The sequence below is a fragment of the Microcaecilia unicolor genome, chromosome 7 (genome assembly GCF_901765095.1).
Source record: "Microcaecilia unicolor chromosome 7, aMicUni1.1, whole genome shotgun sequence".
Lineage (NCBI taxonomy): Eukaryota > Metazoa > Chordata > Amphibia > Gymnophiona > Siphonopidae > Microcaecilia > Microcaecilia unicolor.
The window spans coordinates 182403807-182425665 of NC_044037.1; the positions used below are offsets into that span (position 1 = coordinate 182403807).

The following is a 21859-nucleotide window of genomic DNA, read 5'->3' on the forward strand; positions in this document are numbered from 1 at the left end:
ACTAAGCCACGCTAGAGGCGTGTTAGCATTTTTTTGTGCTCACTAACCATGTAGATGTCCATATGGACATCTACATGGTTAACATGCACTAATTTTTAGCACACGCTAAAAACGCTAGAGCACCTTAGTAAACAGGGCCCTAAATGTTTTCCCAGAGAAGGTCACAAATAACTCCCTAATCTCACTCTTGAGGCAGAAATTTAAAGTTTCAACATATAATGTTTTGCACAAGCAAGGAATGTTTATAAACAGGTCATCCTGAAAATAACATACACTGTAGGGTTACTGGCCACACCTGTTTATTAAGTATTAGCAAGAGTTACTGCTGATACATGTATCATTGCAATTAGTGACAGCTGAAAGGAATGAAGCAAATTCACAGCTACAAAGGATAACATTCAAATGCAGGAAACTTTGAACACATTAAGATAATTCATTACAAATGTTACTCATTGCTTTATGTACATATAGCACTAAGGAAACCTTTGGATAGAGCAAAATTAATAGTTTCTTAACCTGTAACAGCCAGACTTCTCTTTGGTAGCCAACTATTTACAGATTCCACAGTACAATCCTAGTGAATCCTGAGATACTGCTGCTTACTCTAAGTATCCATAGAGGCAACAAAAATCTTAGAGTAATAAAATGAGTTCAGAAGTCTTTACATACCATAACCTAATGTCATTTTGTTTTACAACACTCCTAGCAATAATTCTATATTTGAAAAAGCACTGTAAAAAATGTAAAAATTAAAAAAAAAATGTGTATGGGAAGTGTATACTAAGCACATTTTATGCTAGATTCCATCATGGAGACAAATGAATTCACAGCAAATGAACAATACGAAAAACGAGTGCAATAAGCAAAATCTTGATATTTATCCAGCTAAAAATACTTGGCCATGCTGGATATCAAGGTAGTCTGTTTCACCCTTTTTTTTTTTTTTTTTGCATGATAGTCCTGAGCATAAGTTAAAATGAATGGTGAAGTACTGTACATTAAAATACTGATATTGCCTGAGCTATTTTTTTTTTTAACAGAAAAGATTGCCCCTAGAATACTACAGAGATTTTGATATTTTTAAACTGTAATTTCTGAAACTGAACATTTAGCTTAACACCTTTTTATATAATATGCTCTATGGCTAGATTATTAGTTTAGTTTAATTAGCTGGACACTTCAAAGCCCTTCTGTAAGCCAGGAGACGGACATGTTCAGTACATTAAAATTATACATTGCTCCAGCTATGGTTTAGTCATGCAGTTTCAAATGATGCATGTTTTACAAACTGGAAAAAGTCATTCATGTGTGCTAAAAAGCAAATCAAAAACTGGTTATCAAAAAATGCACTGTAAAAGTTGTTACTAAAATATTTGTTCCCTTTTAATCTTTACTTCATAAGAAAAAAGGAAAACTAACAATGAAGGGACAGAGTTCTTTCAGATTTTTCACTGGAAGTCTCAGGCTCAAACTACAAAAAAAAAAAAAAAAACCCCACCCACATATCTATTAGTTTATGATAAATAGTTAACAGTAAGAAATTTTGTACAAAGTGTTACATTTTAACTTATCAAATATGTCATGTAAGAAAGTTCTCAAAAAAGTTGCACATCATCATCTTACAAAAAATGCAAAGGGGAAAAATGCCAACACTCGTTTGGATTATGTCTTCAAAGTTAGGTTGCTCGACAGCATTTCCAAACTCAACTGCACTGAAAATCAAGTAACATGCACAGTTCCAATTATAGTTTGGCTACAGAATCCTCACTTTAGTGTTAACAACTCCTTTTAACTAGAACAACCATGTCTCCATATCTTCAACTCTGGGAGGGGATGATTATGTTTTTGCTTTCCCTAGGTTGGGATTTAAGAGAATGCTAGTGATGCATGGCTAGTTAATGTGGAAAGGTTGAAAGAAAAAGAAAAACATATGGAATGAAAATGACAAATACACAGATGACGTGTAACTGCATTCTAATGATTTGCATACAAAAAACATCTTCAGAAGTTACAATTATTAGTACTAGTACAAATATATTTATTTGGAATAACTCCAGGTTATGCTGACCATTTAAGGCTTTTTATTACAGTCTGTAATTTGTGTATGTATGTGTGTGTGTGTGTATATATATTTTTATATGGAAAGAGTGTTTTTTTAAAGAGATGATTTCAAAGTTATTCAATATCTAGATTTTCCAGGAGTCTGAAACTATACAAATCCATAATGTTGCAACATTTCATTTGTCCGATACAGGCTTTCAGATTTCTTTGTGGTCTGTATAGATCTGAATATTAGTTTTCAAATTTTGTATAGGCATTATCCCCTTTAAATAACCCTGAAAAAGAAGGAAAGAAAGAAATAACTATTCAAGTAATATAATTTTTAAACATAGTCAGTCACATATTATACTGCATCTAAATCCCAAGTTTATTACCAAGCGGAGCTGCAAATCAAAATATATAAACTAATTTTAATCATGACTGCTTTAATAAACTTAATCTAATTTAAGGGGACCACGTATTTATTTGTGTGGGGATTAAAACATAATCCAATAGTCAAAGTATCCCAAATACCTAATGTTAAATCATCTTTATCTATAATCAATCCTTTCACAGTGTGCTCATTTATATAGTCATCAATATGACTAATCGGGGATATTCAGAATATCCCGATTAGTCATATTGATGACTATATAAATGAGCACACTGTGAAAGGATTGATTATAGATAAAGATGATTTAACATTAGGTATTTGGGATACTTTGACTATTGGTTAATAAACTTAATTGCATTTATTGTATACTCTAATCTTGACATAGACATACCTACCTATTTTAGTAATGTTTTTCTGGCATTTAGTATTTTTAGCACCATTAGAACTTTCCTGTACATGAAAAACTATTATGATGTTTTAAGAATCAAAAGGGTATGAAGAAAGTTTTTCATAATGTTTCAAAGGTGATACAGTAGTACACTCTTTGGGGGCTCCAATTAGGCACCCAGAAGGTGCATGGTAGGACCCTGTTCTATAAAGGAACTTAGGCACATAAGTTCCATTATATAATATTAGCATAAGCAGATATAAATGTGCTTAAAATGTAGGTGCTTGCATTTATGCCAGCCATAGAGCTAGACTAAGTGTGTGTGCCTAAATGCAGCAGATATAAAATACTATGTTATGTGAATAAGTTACGTGCTTAAGTTGGGGCACTGCCTATGTCCCACCCATGCTCCACCCCCCTTCTATGCTTGTAGAATTGCTCTTAGCACCATACTCGTATTCATACACCTAAGTATGTATATATGCGCGTAAATACTAGTACTCTAAATATTTATATGCATAACAACATGTGCCCAGGTTCAGAATTGCCCATTTTATGCAGGATAGATAGCACTAGGTTTCATCTAATGAATTCTTCCCAATATGGACACTCTGGATAATGGAAAATTTCCAGATAAGATAAAGCATAAAACAATATTCCAATTGAAGAGGTTCCCTCCCCCCCCCCCCCAGGTAACAGAACATGGGGTAAAAGCCATGATTTCTGTCAGATAATGGGCAATTTCAGAGAAAGGAACTTTGGTTTTAAGGTGCTTTTTGGAAATTACACGTAAAATATATGCTTACATTTAAAATCTTGCCATTTAGAATGCCTTGCTGTTTCAACAGAAAATATTTAAAAATGCAGAAATCAGTGAAATTCTTCTTCTAACAATGATCCACTTTGAGCAACTTTGGCATTTTTACAAGAAGCAGGCACATGAGTAGGCATCATTACAGGGTCCCAGGACAAACAGCTCTCCTACTGCTTAGAACTATCGGTAAAGTTCTGAGCAGGCAACATCTTCATACATAGCCAGTCTCTTCAAGCTTGTTAGTTCCATACCTCAAGAAGGATACAACTCTCAGGAAAGTGAAGGGGATTATATGCTTGATCAATTCTGCTATTTATGTAACACACCTGATACAGGTTAAACAACTTTGCTTTATCAACAGGCAGAATTGAATCGAGCACCAAAGTGGGCAACATCTAAGCTCAGAGATGCTCAATTTTATAGGGGACCCAGTGACGCTGAAAGAAAGCAGGGTGAACAAAAAACTGATTTGACTACGGCATCTTGGAACAGCCACAGGAGAAACTCTGGCCATAGTCAGTGGGTTCTACAGCATGATTGAGGCACGTTACTGTTAAAGCTAAGTTGCTTTTTTATATATTTTTAAATTTTTTGTCACAACCTTAAGGGTTCATCAGCAAACCAATATAGCATACAGGTTTAATGAGCGAAAGTGAAAGGTTTTATTTTTATTCCAATAATTGGAACCACCCTGAAAATCCTATCACTACATGTAAAGGAGTTTATTAGTGAAGGTTGGGTTCTGAGGCTTTTCCCCTTCACAATGTTCTTACTCTAATGCTATATAGTACCTTGAATATCAAGTGTTATTTTGATTGCCAGTGACAAGGAGTGTGTTAGAAAATTGTAAATTCAATTTTATAATTTATCCATTTTGCAGAAATGGACTGCTCAAGGTAAAATTATGTATCATACCTGATAATTTTCTTTCCATTAATCATAGCTGATTAATCCATAGACTGGTGGGTTGTGTCCATCTACCAGCAGGTGGAGATAGAGAGCAATCCTTTTGCCTCCCTATATGTGGTCATGTGCTGCCGGAAACTCCTCAGTATGTCGATATCAAAGCTCCATCCGCAGGATTCAGCACTTAGAGAATTACACCCACAAAGGGACACTCTGCCCAGCTCACCACCGCCGAAACGGGGGAGGGGAATTAACCCAGCTCATCCCCACACAAGTGGGGGAGGGGAATCCGTCCAGCTCATCCCCGCGGAGCGGGGGAGGGACACCACACCCACCGATGCGGGGGATCTGGCTTATCCTGCAACCGCAACAGGAGCTGACTGACCCTAACACTGCCGCAGCGGGAGGGGTACAAAGCTGCCCTACAGCCGCACGAAGCGGGAGGGAGGGCCGGCAGAATTTAGGTCTCAATCCAGCCCCGTAAAACGGAGGGGAGAGAAATACAGCAGCTCACTGTAACACAAAATCGTCTCAACTCCTGAAGAATCCAACTGAAAAAACTTGAACACGAAGTCCTCCTGAACAGGAACTGAAGACTAAACTTGAACCTGAAATGCAACCAGAATATAAACAGTACAGATATCTGGGAGGGGCTATGGATTGATCAGCTATGATTAATGGAAAGAAAATTATCAGGTATGATACTTAATTTTACCTTCCATATCATCATGCTGATCAATCCATAGACTGGTGGGATGTACCGAAGCAGTACTCACCCAGGGCGGGACATAGAAATCCCTGACCGCAACACTGAAGCTCCAAACCGGGCCTCCGCCCGAGCAGCCACAGTCAAGCGGTAATGCCTGGAGAAAGTATGAGCCGATGCCCAAGTTGCCGCCTTGCAAATCTCTTCCAAGGAGACGGACCCGGCCTCTGCCATCGAGGCCGCCTGCGCTCTAGTGGAGTGAGCTTTCAGCTGGATAGGCGGCATCTTCCCCGCGGCCACATAAGCCGCTGCAATGGTTTCCTTGACCCATCGTGCTACTGTAGGCTTGGCAGCCTGCAGACCCTTACGAGGACCTGCGAACAGCACAAACAGATGATCCGACTTCCGGAAATCATTGGTCACTTCCAAGTATCTGATGATGACTCGTCTCACATCTAGACATTTGAGAGCAGAGTACTCCTCTGGGTAGTCCTCCCTACGAAAGGAGGGTAGGCAGAGCTGCTGATTCACATGGAAGCGAGAAACAATCTTGGGCAGGAAGGAAGGCACCGTGCGAATAGACACTCCTGCCTCAGTGAACTGCAGGAAGGGTTCCCGACATGATAGCGCCTGGAGCTCGGAAACTCGTCTGGCTGAAGTGATAGCCACCAAAAAGACTGCTTTCAACGTCAGGTCTTTCAGAGATGCCCTTGACAAGGGTTCAAAGGGCGGCTTCTGCAAGGCTCTTAGCACCAAATTGAGATTCCACACAGGCACCACCGAGCGCAGAGGAGGGCGTAGGTGATTAACTCCCTTGAGAAAGTGCACCACATCTGGCTGCAAGGCCAGGGAAGCACCCTTCAGGCGACCCCTGAAGCAAGCCAGAGCCGCTACCTGGACTTTAAGGGAAATGAGCGACAGACCTTTCTCCAGACCTTCTTGCAGGAACGCCAGCACTGAAGAAATTGGAGCAGTGAAAGGAGAAAGTGAGCCTGCCTCACACCATGATGCAAAGGTACGCCAAACCCTGGCGTAAGCAGTAGAAGTAGAGCGCTTCCTCGCTCTCAGCATAGTGGCGATGACCTTGTCTGAGAAGCCCTTCTTCCTCAGACGCTGCCGCTCAATAGCCAGACCCCAGTGAGCAGCTGCAATAAACGCTGATATAAACGTTGAAATAAATGCCCTTAAAGGACGTCAAAATTTTTTTTTTTTTAAACGGAGCCAGTGGGAGGGGGGAGAAAAGGAGGGACCTGGCACCACCAGGTTTGCACTTGCTCAAGAAGAGCCCTCAACCCCAGGTACTCAACAAAACCTAAAGATTAGGCTTGGAGACCTAGCCAGAGCTGCTGCTGTGTGTGACCACCAGCTGCTGAGATAGAGAACATACTGAGGAGTTTCCGGCAGCACATGACCACATATAGGGAGGCAAAAGGATTGCTCTCTATCTCCACCTGCTGGTAGATGGACACAACCCACCAGTCTATGGATTGATCAGCATGATGATATGGAATGACAGGTTGGCAAGTACAGCTCTTACTGAACTCAGTGTCTCCAACTAAGGACTGGTCAAACAGTAGTGAAAAGTGAAGATATGGCCAAGGACAAAGAGATTACTTTGCATGTGCTGTCCAGTAAAGCAGACTCAGCTATAGTAGCCATGACTCCAACTGATGATGTTTAACTTCACTGGTTAGAGAAATATCTGTGTTTACAACAAAAATACAAGCAGCTAGCCAACTGGTTATGGTCCATTTGAACACTGGAATTCCAATTCTTCTAGGACTGAAGGAGATAACAGTTGCTAGATAGATGTCATACTTTTGTGACAGTAACTTGCTTGCAGTCTAAGGTGTCAATATATGCTTATGTGGTTTAGAATGAAACACTGGACACACTCAGCTTGATATTCAGCAGCACTAATATAGGTTACAGCAGATCCTACCTGGATAAATGCTATTCACCAAGGCCAATCACTGATTTTCAGTGGCATTATCCAGATAATGCCTCTGAAAATCTTTACTGACTGCTATGGCTATGAATTCAATGGGACCCTGAAAACCCCAACTAGCTGGGTGTGCCTAGAGGACTGGGTTGAAAATCTCTGTTACAGAAGCTCCTGACTCTTGCTTGTCCCTTTTACTACTCTGCTATGAAAGCTGATCTTGTTCCCCTCATGTCTACTCCCATCTCTAGTGAAGTGGGGGTTCGAGGGACTGGTCAGGATCCATCTGTGCTGAAGGCAGAAGGAGCTGGTTCTGTCTTGTTGTGATGCGACTGTAGATACTAAGACTCAAGCTTAATTGACATCGAGTGATACTGGGTCTGCTCCCTTGGCCTGAAAACCTCTCTCTTTTACTGCTTATCCGGAATTGAGATCAGCTTTGACAGTGCCCCAACACAAGAAGTGACTAAATTTATTCATTCATTCATTCTTATATCCTACAATTATCCAAAACAAGTTTCGGTTCAATGTGGCTTACATTTAACAGTTGGGAGAGATTACATTTTTGTTACTCTATTACTAGCAGTATGAGCATTTAGTGGTCGTATGATTAACCATAGAATTTCTTGGAGATAGACTTTCCTGAAGGAAATAGTTGGTGATGCTTCTTATGACCTTGGGAATTGAATTACACCATCTGGAGCCCAGATAGCTAAAACCAGATGTATAAATGGACTTGTAGGTTAGGTTTCTGCATTTTGGTAGATGGAGAAGTAACATCTTGTCCCTGGACACACATTTGTTGGTGATGGTTCAATCAAGTCTAACATGTAATCAGGAGACATACCAAAGAGTATTTTGAAAATTAACATGCCAGTTTTAAAGAATAGTCTGGTCTTTATTGGGAACCAGTGTAGAATCTACTTCACGCTCTCTCTCCTACTGTCATCCCGTTTATCTGTCATATCCTCAATCTTTCACTTTCCACTGCAACCATTCCTGATGCCTTCAAACATGCCATAGTCACACCACTCCTCAAAAAACCTTCATTGGACCCTACCTGTCCTTCCAATTATCGCCCCATCTCCCTCCACCCTTTCTTATCCAAGATACTTGAACGTGCTGTTCACCACCATTGTCTTGACCTTCTTTCATCTCAAGCTATTCTTGATCCACTTCAATCTGGCTTTCGCCCCCTTCATTCAACTGAAACAGTGCTTCCTAAAGTCTCCAATGATCTCTTCCTGGCCAGATCCAAAGGTCTCTATTCTATCCTCATCCTTCTCAATCTATCTGCTGATTTTGACACTGTTTATCATCGCCTACTCCTTGATAGAATGTCCTCACTTGGATTTCAGGGCTCTGTTCTTTCCTGGTTTTCTTATCTCTCCCATTTTACTTATAGTGTATACTCTGGTGGATCCTCCTCCACTTCTATCCCACTATCAGTTGGTGTACCTCAGGGATCTGTCCTGGGACCTCTTCTTTTCTCCATCTATACTTCTTCCCATGGTACTCTGATCTCATCCCATGATTTTCAGTATCACCTTTACGCTGATGACTCCCAGATCTACCTCTCCACACCAGAAATTTCAGCAGGAATCCTGGACAAAGTATCAGCCTGCCTGTTTGACATTGCTGCCTGGATGTCTCACCGCCATCTGAAACTAAACATGACCAAGACTGAGCTTCTTATCTTGTTGCCTAAACCAACGTTTCCTCTTCCCCCATTCTCTTTCTCTGTGGATAACACTCTCTATCTCTGAGGATAACACTCTCATCCTCCCTGTCTCATCAGCTCGTAACCTTGGGGTCATCTTCAATTCCTCTCTCTCCTTCTCTGCACATATTCAACAGACTGCTAAAACCTGTTGTTTCTTTCTCTATAATATCACCAACATGTGTCCTTTCCTTTCTGAGCATACTACCAGAACCATTACCTCTCACTTAGACTACTGAACTTGCTTCTCGCACTACGCCATCTCCCCTTCAATCTGTTCAAAATTCTGCTGAACGACTTATATTCTGCCAGTGTCGCTATGCTCATATTAGCCCTTCTCCTCAAGTCACCTCATTGGCTACCTATCCGTTTCCACATACAGTACAAACTACTCTTATGGACTTGCAAGTGCATTTACTCTGCAATTCCTCAGTACCTCTCCACTCTTATCTCTCCCCCTACACGCCTCCACGGGAACTTTGTTCATTGGGTAAATCTCTTTTTTTTTGGGGGGGGGGGGGGTAAATCTCTCTTATCTGCACCCCCCTCTCCTCCATTGCTAACTCCAGACTTCGTTTCTTTTATTTTGCTGCACCATATGCCTGGAATAGACTTCCTGAACCGGTACATCAAGCTCCATCTCTGGCCGTCTTCAAATCTAGACTAAAAGCCCACCTTTTTGATGCTGTTTTAACTCCTAACCCTTACTCACTTGTTCAGTACCCATGTTTTATCATTCCCACCTTAGTAATTCCCTTATTTTTATCATCCTCAGTTTAATATTCCCTTATCTCGTTTGTCCTGTTTGTCTGTCCTAATTAGATTGTAAGCTCTGTCGAGCAGGGATTGTCTCTTCATGTCCAGTGTACAGCGCTGCGTACGTCTAGTAGTGTTATAAAAATGATAAGTAGTAGTAGTATGACGAGCAGTGGGGTTACTCTGTCGTATTTCAACTTTTTGAATATTAGTCTTGCTGCCTTGTTTTGAACAGTCTGCAGTGATTTCAGCGTGCTTTCTTTATATCCAACATAAGCTGCGTTGCAACAGTCTAGTTGGGGTAATATGGACTGTACTATTAGACTGAATGTTTGTCTGGGAAAATAGTCTCTGATCCTTCTCAGTTTGCATAGTTTTGAAACTTTTTGATGTGACTGCTGAAATCTGGTTTTCAAGAGATAGATGTTTATCAAGAATAATTCCCAATATTTTGAGTTGTGATTCTATAGGGTAAATTTTTTGATCGACTGGTAGGAAGTGGGATTGTGTGAGCTGGATAGTACCAGGAATTTTGGTTTTCTCTCTATTTAGTTTGTTTGAAGATTTTGGCCCAATTTTCCATGAGGTCTAGACCTTCTTTAACCTTGTCCAATATTTCTGTGATAAATGTAGAGCTTTGGAGGCTCATGACTAAAAAATGGAACCACCTTTCTTGGGGTAAAGCAGGAGAAACTGCTAGTAAAGTATCTGCTCAGGTGATTTAAGAGCTCAGGGAAAAGTAGTGGAAGAGCAGTCTAAGAAACTCTGGAATCAATTGAAATGTCCTTGGATAAAGGGAATTTATTTCTTGAAAATAAGTTATACTGGCAAGAGTTGAAAACCTCATACATGCTAATAATTTATGATTAACAAATATCTTTGGCAACACTTTTTCTTTTATCTTCTTAGGAAACTTCAACCTTCAACACTAAACATACGATCATATAAGGATCCTAAAACCAATTAAACTCGCCCTACTTTATCCATACAATATCATGATACTTCTTGTACTTCTTACTATTCGCCTCAGCGGTGCTCATATCCAACCTTCATTCAATGTTGGAAATGCATAAATGCACCAAATTCTTCATGGGCGATTAATGTCGCATTAATTTCATCAACTTTTTTACTTAGTTTAATAATTATATTTAAATTTTCTCCATAGAGTACTTATCTTAGCAAATAATCGGACCGGGGGATCTGAAGTGTCCGACATGCATGTTTCGCCAGCTAGGCTGTGTCAAGGATTGCCCCTGCAAATTCAGGAATTAATTCAGTCACATGAAGCTCCACTACAGGACTGATCCTGGGGAGAAGATCTTGAAAACTCTTTAAAAAGTGGGTGATTTGATAAGGGATTTTCATTTATGACTTTGGATTAGAGTTACAATATAAGCTGTTAGAAAAGAATAGGGAAAAGCTATGTTTCCTTTCTTATTTCTCCTTCTCCCTCTTTTCCTGTTCTGTGGGTAATAATTGTGATAATTGGTTATTTTTAGTTTTGTCATGTTTGTATAATTCTCCATCGATGCTTGTTTTTCTTGTAAAAATTCTCAATAAAAGTAAAGGTTAGAAGACTGTATAGAAGAATCAAAAGTCTTTTTAAGAAGAGGAAATCATGAAGCTGGGCCTTTTGGAAATGTGAATAAGGCTTTTGCTATTAGGAAGGATGGTGGAGAAGCATTGTGTGTCAAACGCTGACCCCACTTCACTCAGATCACCTCTTTTTCAAGACTATTCTCCAGTAAATTACATTTGTCTATGCTCTTCAGTAATTTCGTGTACAGTTCTATTGTTTATAGACCCCTGATGTAGGCTTTACACCGAAACAGAGTGCTGTGTCAGGTCCTGAAGAATAAAGGTTTCATTCATTATATCCCTCGTCCAACTGCTTCATTACGGAAAAGCCCTGCTGGTCACACCACTCCTTTCTTTGGCTTTTGTTGACATAGTGGAAAATGGCCCTCCACTTTTGCGGTGCTCCTCTCAGGGAGATTATGAGAATATTCAAGTAGTATTAGTTAGAAAGAGACACAAAAATGTGGGGAGGAATGTTTTTAGTTCACAATGATTTAGGAAGACAGCAGATAAAGAGGGTTAAATCGCTCTCACAGATTACTGTGGACACAAAACATAAGAACAGCCATACAGGATCAGACCAATGGTCCATCTAGTCCAGTATCCTGCTTCCAACAGTGGCCAATCCGGGTCACAAGCACCTGGCAGAAACCCAATATAAGTACAAATTTCTACTGCTCAAAACACATATGGATTACAAGACAGCTTAGAGAAACAAAATATTCAGTAATGAATGAGGGTCTTACCATATTTCTTCCTGATTTCATCATGTCTAGTTTTCATCTCTGCTCTCCTGGAGGGAAAAAAAAATTTGACTGCTTACCAAAACCTATTTTAAAATACATTTGCATTTGATTTACTACTATCTGGAAGGCAGAAATTCTTCAGTTATTTCCTTTAACTCACCATCTTAGTTTATTTATTAATGCGAGGCCTGTTATGTACATCAGAATCACATAACAGCAGCTGATTTTGAGGACATGGTTCAAAACCAGCTAGCTAAAGAGAAGGCTTTTTTTATGGAATAGCAAGGTGGATCTGAGGATCCAAGAAACAGTGGCAACAGGGATCTAAGGAATAGTAGCACCTCCATCTTCATCTCATTCTTCTGCAAGATCATTAAGTGTGGGGGAGTCTGAAGTAATAGTGCCCTAAGATGAAACAAGGGAGAGAGGACCCAAGGAACAATGACTGTTGGTGGGGGTGGGGGGACAACTTGTGGATAGAGGTAAGGGGGGGGGCAGAGAAGCAGAAGCAATGGTGATTGGAGGTGCAACATAGTAGTGCTCCTCACTGCAAGGCCTATGAGCCAACAGTGGCTGCCTGTCAATTCCCCCCAGACAGACACCCCCAACCTCCCTCCCAACTCTAAAGGCAGGAGCAATACTCAATTACCTAAAAATTAGTTAAGAACACTGGAATAGCGTAACGGTTAGAGCAGTGGACTGAGAACAAAGGAAGCCCAGCTCAAACTCCACTTCAGCTCCTTGTTATCCTGGGCAAGTCACTTAACCCTCCACTGCCTCAGGCTAAATTTAGATTGTAAGCTTGTAAGCCCTCTGGAGACATGAAAATACCTACTTGTACAACTAAAAAAAAAATTCAATTATATCCAAAATCCCATACCATAAATACACCTGAAAGGAGCTCCGCCAGTTCCAAGGTGTACCCATGACAATTCACATCAAGAACCCACTGACCTAAGGGGAAAACCCCTCCAATCTGCACCACTCCAGAGAGGGCCTCTGCAACTCACCGGGTCCCTTTGGAAGCAGAACTTCCACCATCCCAAGACTTCTGGGCTCCATAAAAGGGTCAATTCTTCTGGAGACTGTCCAAAGCATCAAACATATATGAAACTTAACTTGTGTGAAATTCCTCCTATCCCCGAGAAGAGCATGATGTCCTAACCCCTTTGCTGAAAACAAAAATGGTCCTCTGGCAATCTTTGAGGCCTGGCCTTCTCCAGGTCATTGAGCAACTTTTCTAGGTCTTCCATGAAGAGCAGCCTACCTTGGAAGGCTTTAGTGTTCTGTCAGTACAGTTGACCCTAAATTCAACAGATTTCAGATACAACTCACTAAAGACCAGGCGGAACCCAAAACACATGACAAAGGTGATCTTGTATTTGTGGCCAGCATTTGTTTAGTGGTATCTGTGCACTATAAACCCCACAAACTCAGTAACATAGTAAACAACAGCAGATAAAGACCTGTATGGTCCATCCAGTCTGCCCAACAAGGTAAACTCATTTTACATGGTATGTGATACTTTAAATGTATACCCGAGTTTGATTTGTCCTTGCCATTCTCAGGGCACAGACCGTAGAAGTCTGCCCAGCACTCTTCTTGTATTAAGTTCTTCCTCTCTCCGATCATCACCTGATCACATTCACACTTCTTCACCCCCCCCCCCCCCCCCCGCCCAACTTTAACCACCACCTCCAGGAATCTCCAGGCTATTGACTTCCCCCACTTTATCCTCTAGTATCTCTAATCTCCTCCTCTCCATCATGTCCTCTGAGACTGTAGACAAAGCGGTCTCCGCTTACAATGCCGCTCTCTCCTCTGCTTTGGACACCCTCGCTCCATCCACCTCCCGTCCCACAAAGCGTACTAATCCCCAGCCTTGGCTGACCCCTTGCATCCGTTACCTTCGCTCCTGCACCCGATCTGCTGAACGCCTCTGGAGGAAATCTCGTACCCATTCAGACTTCCTTCACTACAAATTCATGCTATCCTCCTTCCATTCCTCCCTATTCCTTGCAAAACAGGACTATTACACCCAATTGACCAATTCTCTCAGCTCCAACCCTCATCGTCTCTTCACCACTCTTAACTCCCTCCTCAAAGTGCCCCCCGCTCCCACTCCCCCTTCACTCTCCCCTCAATCACTGGCTGACTACTTCCGCGACAAGGTGCAAAAGATCAACCTTGAGTTCACTACCAAGCCACCACCTCCTCTTCATCCTTTAACCCTCTCCCACAACCAACCAACCCAGGCCTCTTTCTCCTCCTTTCCTGAGATCACCGAGGATGAAACCTCCCGCCTTCTTTCCTCCTCGAAATGCACCACCTGTTCCTCCGATCCCATCCCCACCAACCTACTTAACACCATCTCCCATACTGTCACCCCCTCCATCTGTCGCATCCTTAACCTCTCTCTCTCTACTGCAACTGTCCCTGACACCTTCAAGCACGCCGTAGTCACACCTCTCCTAAAAAAACCCATCACTTGACCCTACCAGCCCCTCCAACTACCGCCCCATCTCTCTCCTACCCTCCCTCTCCAAAATACTTGAGCGCGCCGTTCACAGTCGCTGCCTTGATTTTCTCTCCTCTCATGCCATCCTCGATCCACTTCAATCCGGTTTTCGCCCTCTACACTCAACAGAAACAGCACTCTCTAAAGTCTGTAACGACCTGCTCCTCGCCAAATCCAGAGGCCACTATTCCATCCTCATCCTCCTCAATCTATCCGCCGCGTTTGACACTGTCAATCATGATTTACTTCTTGCCACACTGTCCTCTTTTGGGTTCCAAGGCTCTGTCCTCTCCTGGTTCTCCTCTTATCTCTCCCACCGCACCTTCAGGGTACACTCTCATGGATCTTCCTCCACTCCCATCCCACTATCTGTTGGAGTTCCCCAGGGATCTGTCCTTGGACCCCTTCTCTTCTTAATCTACACCTCTTCCCTAGGCTCACTGATCTCATCTCATGGTTTTCAGTATCATCTTTATGCTGATGACACCCAGCTATATCTCTCCACACCAGACATCACCGCGGAGACCCAGGCCAAGGTATTGGCCTGCTTATCCGACATTGCTGCCTGGATGTCCAACCGGCACCTGAAGCTGAACATGTCCAAAACCGAGCTCCTCGTCTTTCCACCTAAACCCGCTTCTCCTCTTCCTCCACTCTCTATCTCAGTTGATAACACCCTCATCCTCCCCGTCCCATCTGCCCGCAACCTCGGAGTCATCTTCGACTCCTCCCTCTCCTTCTCTGCGCATATCCAACAGACTGCCAAGACCTGTCGCTTCTTCCTCTTCAACATCAGCAAAATTCGCCCTTTCCTCTCTGAGCACACCACACGAACTCTCGTCCACGCTCTCATTACCTCTCGCCTTGACTACTGCAACTTACTCCTCACCGGCCTCCCACTTAGCCATCTATCCCCCCTTCAATCCGTTCAGAACGCTGCCGCACGTCTTATATTCCGGCAGAACCGATATACTCATATCACCCCTCTCCTCAAGTCACTTCACTGGCTTCCGATCAGATACCGCATACAATTCAAGCTTCTCCTCCTTACCTACAAATGCACCCGGTCTGCGGCTCCTCACTACCTCTCTACCCTCATCTCCCCCTATGTTGCGCCCATAACCTCCGCTCACAGGACAAATCCCTCCTTTCAGTACCCTTCTCCACCACTGCCAACTCCAGGCTCCACTCATTCTGCCCTGCCTCACACCCTATGCCTTGGAACAATCTTCCTCAACCCCTACGCCAAGCCCCCTCCCTACCCATCTTCAAATCTCTGCTTAAAACTCACCTCTTCAATGCTGCTTTCGGCACCTAACCTTTCGAGAAATATAGTATGCCCCCCAATCTATCTGCCCTATCAGATTGACTCTACACTTGTCTTTTAGATTGTACACTTGTCTTTAGATTGTACACCTGTCTTTTAGATTGTAAGCTCCTTGAGCAGGGACTGTCCTTCCATGTTAAATTGTACAGCGCTGCGTAACCCTAGTAGCGCTTTAGAAATGTTAAGTAGTAGTAGTATTAAGTTCTGAAGCTAACGTTGAAGCCCTTTAAAATTTACACTCCAGCTCACCCCATCTATTCAGTCACGATCAGGGCACAGACCGTAGAAGTCTGCCCAGCACTGGTTTTGTTTCCCAATTACCAATGTCACCACCTAATCTCTGCTAAGATTCCGCGGATCCATTCCTTCAAAACAGGATTCCTTTGTGTTTATCCCATGAATGTTTGAATTCCATTATCATTTTCATCTCCACCACCTCCCACAGGAGGGCATTCCACATATCCACCACCCTCTCTCTGTGAAAAAATACTTCCTGACATTACTCCTGACTCTACCTCCCTTCAACCTCAATTCACATCCTCTAGTTCTACCACCTTCCCGTCTCTGGAAAAGGTTTGTTTGCAGATTAATACCATTCAAATATTTAAATGTCTGTATCATGTCACCCGTTTCTCCTTTCTTCCAAGGTATACATGTTCAGGTCAGTGATCAACAATGGCTTGAAAACCTAGTGGTAGCAGTGGAGAGAAGAGTAGAGAAAGTGTGTGAATTTAAATGTGGTGCAGAAACTTGAGTTGGCATCAAGAAAAACTGCTGAGTTTGCTCTTTAGTGTAAAAAACTCGAGTAGTGTAAGAGCTAGAAAACATATGAAAGCAGTGAGAGAAAGATTTGGAAGAGGCAGTATACAAATGATATGTTCAACAATCTTCAAGTGGTGTCAACGTGCATGGGATGGAATTAGATGCTGACCAAAACCAGTGGTGGTTCCGGCTGAAACCGAATTTGCAGCTCGGTTTCAGCTGGAACCGTAACTGGCCCCTCCCCCCCACTGAGCTGCCCAACACTCTGCCCTCCCTTCCATAGTCTCAACCTTGTAAAGGCCCTAGTGGTCTAGTGGTATCTTCAGGGCAGAACATCCCGAGCTGCTCCTGCCACTATCGGCTTCACTGTAACAATGGCAGCTGCGACTTCATGTGGCAGCCTCACTGACATAACTTTGGAACTGGGAATGGCCTGAGCAGCAGTGACTTGCTCCATCTCAGGCCATTCCAAAATGGTGGCTGCGACATCCCGCAGCAGTCTTGCAGGAAGTCACGGCTGCCATTTTGGAATGGCCTGAGCAGGAGCAGGTCGGGATGCTCCTGCCCCAAAGACACCACTAGACCACCAGGGCCTTTACAAGGTAGGCCCAGGGAGGGCGGAGTGGGGGGGGGGGGGGGCAGCTGACTTGCAGCAGGAGTGGGGTGGGGTTACAGTTTAGGGTTTCCACTGAAACTGCACAGGCATTTTCAGCTGAAACCCAAACACGGATTTTGGGTCAATTTTGGTGCTGAACCTGAAACCGAAATTCAGTCAGCCTCTAGATGGAATTAAGTGCCACTGCACAGGAAGTTGCACAACATATGATCATCAACTTTCAAGCAAGTGATGGATGGTTGTGGTGATTTCAGAATTGTCATGGATAACACAACAGTCTGGCACAAGGAGTAAGAGGCTGCGCTAACACAGATAGAGTTGAGCCTTTCCAGATACAGCTAAATGATTTAATTACAAAGCAAGAGCTGCACCTAACAAAAGTGTACAATGTGGATGAGACGGGGTTATTCTGGCGGGCCCTGTCATGAAACATTTGTTTTTAAACATGAAGACCAGACGCCTGGTAGAAAGCTAAGTAAGGAGAAGATTATGTGTGTTATGTGCACATGCTGATGGTATGCATCGCCTCAGGATTGCAGTGATGGGAAAATCTGCTCACCCACATGCTCTCAAGGACTGTAATGCATGATTTGCCAGCTAATTATTATTTGTTCCACATTAACAGTATCAGATAGGGGTTTTAAAGAAGAATGTACAAGATGGAAAGGCAGTCCTACTACTAGAAAATGCACCTGCCCACCCTCAGACAAATTAGTCAGTCAAGATGGCAGATCTGTCATCTACCCCCTAACACCTCTTCTTTGATCCAACCCATGGATCAAGGCGTTATATCATGTAAGCGCCTATATCAGTGAAGATACCTTCAAGAAGTGCTTGTTGTGCTGGAGGAGGAGAACGATATGCTATATGACACTAGAGGTCAAAGAACTCTTCAAAACGTAAAACATTACAATATGAAGTCAGCAATTCACAACCTTGCAGCTACATGGAAGGATATTAAAGTCACAACTTTAGCAAACTGCAGGAAAAAAAGTTACATATTGACTTTGAAGATTTTGAGGCAATTGATTTTCACTGTATGCTGCTAAAGGGAGAAGAAACTGATGTAACTTTAGATGATATTTGGGACTGATTAGATGAAAGTGAAATGGATCCAGGATACCAGATGCTCTCAGCTAAAGATACCACAGGGAAGATACCACAGGGAAGTGCATGCAGGAGACAGACAATGAGGAAGAGGATCAGATGAAGGCGCAGATGAACTGGCGATGAAACCCAAGATGTCTCTTATTCGTGAATGCACTGATACTCACATCATTTACATTGATGTATCTGACAATTCTGAGATTAAGCCTTATTATGAACATTTGAGAGGTTTACGAGAAATTGTAATCTGGGAGCAGCATAAAAGTGGGAAGCAGCTCAAGCTTGATACTCTTTCGTCCTGCAATGCCTGTGGGAACACTGTCAAGCAAGCCTGAAGAGGTAAATAGCTCATATCTCTCAGATTAAATAATATCTCCACCATTCAAGGTAAATACAACATTTTTATATCAAACATATATTCATATTTATGTTTTAAATCATATTTATATACAAATTTATGATTTTTGTATTTATTTTTAGACTTCCCCTGGAACCTACGGATAATCGGCAATTATGAACACCCTCTCCTACCCCCAATTAGTCTGTTAAATCAAAGGTCAACTGTACTTAAGTACTTAGTACCAGCACCTTCCTCTGCTTTATTAAGTCTATTCTAGTCTCACCTCTCCTCTTCCTGATCTCTGCAGGCTGCTGTTTTTGGAGGAAAGGGGCTGAAAGAACAGAATTCTCTATAGAACACCGACTAATATAATTGGGTGTCAGCCCTATATGCTGTGACCAAAGAACAATACAGTACAATATTTGAATTTGGTAACTGTCTATACCATCAATAATCAAAATTACAGGGGAGAGGGAGAGAGACCAGCGATGATGATCCTCCATCTGTCATGATATGAGGAAGAGAAGGGGAAAATTTGGAGCGATACAGGGCAGCCACCACCAGTGCCAGTGTTTTGGCCCTTGCTCTCCCATGGCAATTCTGCATAAAGGGCTGGATTTGTAGCACTTGCTACAAACTGGGAATCGTAGAAGATAACTTATGAACATCTTCCATTTGCAATGGGCAGAATTTGAAACCACTGATCTAAATTTAGGAAAACTCAAGGCAAAATATGAATGGAAAAAAAAATTCTCCTAAAAAAAAAAAATGGTCAGAAAATATATATTTTGATATGCTACTACTACTACTATTTAGCATTTCTATAGCGCTACAAGGCATACGCAGCGCTGCACAAACATAGAAGAAAGACAGTCCCTGCTCAAAGAGCTTACAATCTAATAGACAAAAAATAAATAAAGTAAGCAAATCAAATCAATTAATGTGAACAGGAAGGAAGAGAGGAGGGTAGGTGGAGGCGAGTGGTTACAAGTGGTTACGAGTCAAAAGCAATGTTAAAGAGGTGGGCTTTCAGTCTAGATTTAAAGGTGGCCAAGGATGGGGCAAGACGTAGGGGCTCAGGAAGTTTATTCCAGGCGTAGGGTGCAGCGAGACAGAAGGCGCGAAGTCTGGAGTTGGCAGTAGTGGAGAAGGGAACAGATAAGAAGGATTTATCCCTGGAGCGGAGTGCACGGGAAGGGGTGTAGGGAAGGACGAGTGTGGAGGGATACTGGGGAGCAGCAGAGTGAATACATTTATAGGTTAGTAGAAGAAGTTTGAACAGGATGCGAAAACGGATAGGGAGCCAGTGAAGGGTCTTGAGGAGAGGGGTAGAATGAGTAAAGCGACCATGGCGGAAGATGAGACGGGCAGCAGAGTTTTGAACCGACTGGAGAGGGGAGAGGTGACTAAGTGGGAGGCATTTGCACCAAAAAAACAATCTAAACTAAACTAGAGGAGGAGAGTGGCAGAAAAACTGAAGGACAGAGAAAGTCGTCTCCTGCAGCTCTAAAAACTCCACAACCACTTGACTTGGCAGACAAAATAGAAATGAGAGAAGCAACCAGTGGTGTCTCCAAGGGTGAGCCTGGGTAGGCCCAGGCCCACACACTTTGGGCTCAGGCCCACCCACTAGCAGCATACTTATGATGTGGCTGGCAGGGATCCTCAAGACCCACCAGCTGAATACTCCCAACAACTGTCCCTCCTGCATACCTTGTAATTAGCAGATCTTTGCCTGCAGTGAACAGCAACTGATACATACTGCTCGCTCTGGCCCCACAGCTTTCTCTCTGATATATTCCTGCCTAAGCGGAAACAGGAAGTTGCATCAAAGGGAAGGTTGTGGGGTCAACATGAGCAGTGTGTATTAGTCGCTGCTCGCTGCCGGTGAAAATCTGTTATTTAAAAGGTATACAAAGGAGGGGGTGGGGGGAGGGGATGTTTGAGACCATATGGCATGCAGGCGAGAGGGAGAGACCAAATTATTTGTGGGACACAGTGGGGTTCTTCTGCCCACTCATCTTGGGTGTCTGGCTATGCCCCTGGCAGCAATAAGGTTGCAACAGTGCAAGAACTACCATAAACAGGCAGTGAAAGATATTTATCTTTCATAGAAAGATATGGAAGAACCTGATAGGTGTCGTGTCACCCATGCTCTAAACTGCTCATCTTCAAAGACCACTTTTTCCTTTTACTTCCACAAGAGCTTGTGCACGTAAACTACAGATCCTGGTTTTATGCAGCAGATTTTTCACAATTTTTACAAGAGTTGACAGATTCTGTAACAGATATGCAACATAATTGCTACAGATTTTTGAAACATTTTCATAATCTTGCATATTAATTTTTTAACTTTTTTTTAAAATAAAGTTATTTTTTGGCATTACTGGTGTGTGCAGTTACTTCTTTGGAGGGGAAGGCAGGAGGGGGGTTAGAGAACAGGGGAAGGAGAATGCCTCCACCTACCCTCCTCTCCTCAATCCTGTACACATTAATTGATTTGATTACTTTATTTTTTGTCTATTAGATTGTAAGCTCTTTGAGCAGGGACTGCCTTTCTTCTATGTTTGTGCACCGCTGCGTACGCCTTGTAGCGCTATAAAAATGCTAAATAGTAGTAGTAGTAATCTGGGGGATAGGCGACTGGAGAGAACCTCAGCAGAATAGTGACTCTAAGGAGGAAAATAAAGAATGACTCACAGGCAAGAGGGGAGAGGGAGGGAGGAAGGACAGGCACAAAACAGGGAGCAGAGGGAGGAAAGAATAAGGAAGAGGTGGGGATAGGGACAATATCTACACCCCCTTCTCCCTATACAAGCACTTCCCAAGCGGGGTCACATTTGGTGCCGTGATCTGGGCAGGCACTACAAAGACATGCGGTTACGACATGCCTCACAGAGGTAGCAGGCATTGCTAAGGCCATGAATATGGGTTGTGGCTGGGGAAAAATGTGATCAGTACCGCCCTATACTCATCTCTCACTCACTCCACACCCTTTATGTCCTCCACTCTTCCCCCACACTGCCCTCCTTACAGCTTCTTTGATTCCTTTACTCACTTCAGAGCACCTCCAATCTCGTGTCACTCTCCACTCATCATTCCCCATCTACAAACTCTCCCTTATACCCCACCCCCCATTTCCAAACAAGCTCTCAGGCTATCACATCCACTGCTCTCATACCCCTCCCATCATCCTCTT

General features: G+C 42.8%; 1 protein-coding gene across 1 annotated transcript in view; it reads right to left on the bottom strand.

The window, feature by feature from the left end:
• Nucleotides 1-282: 282 nt before the first annotated feature.
• The window catches only part of PTTG1IP (PTTG1 interacting protein), an 80050-nt gene continuing 58473 nt past the window's right edge, over nt 283-21859 (bottom strand). The window contains exons 6-7 of the mRNA XM_030209282.1: nt 11991-12037; nt 283-2336 (exon numbers count right to left, since the gene is read on the bottom strand). Of these exons, the coding sequence (XP_030065142.1) occupies nt 2293-2336; nt 11991-12037 (91 nt within the window). The 3' untranslated portion in view covers nt 283-2292. The remainder of the gene's footprint in view (nt 2337-11990; nt 12038-21859) is intronic.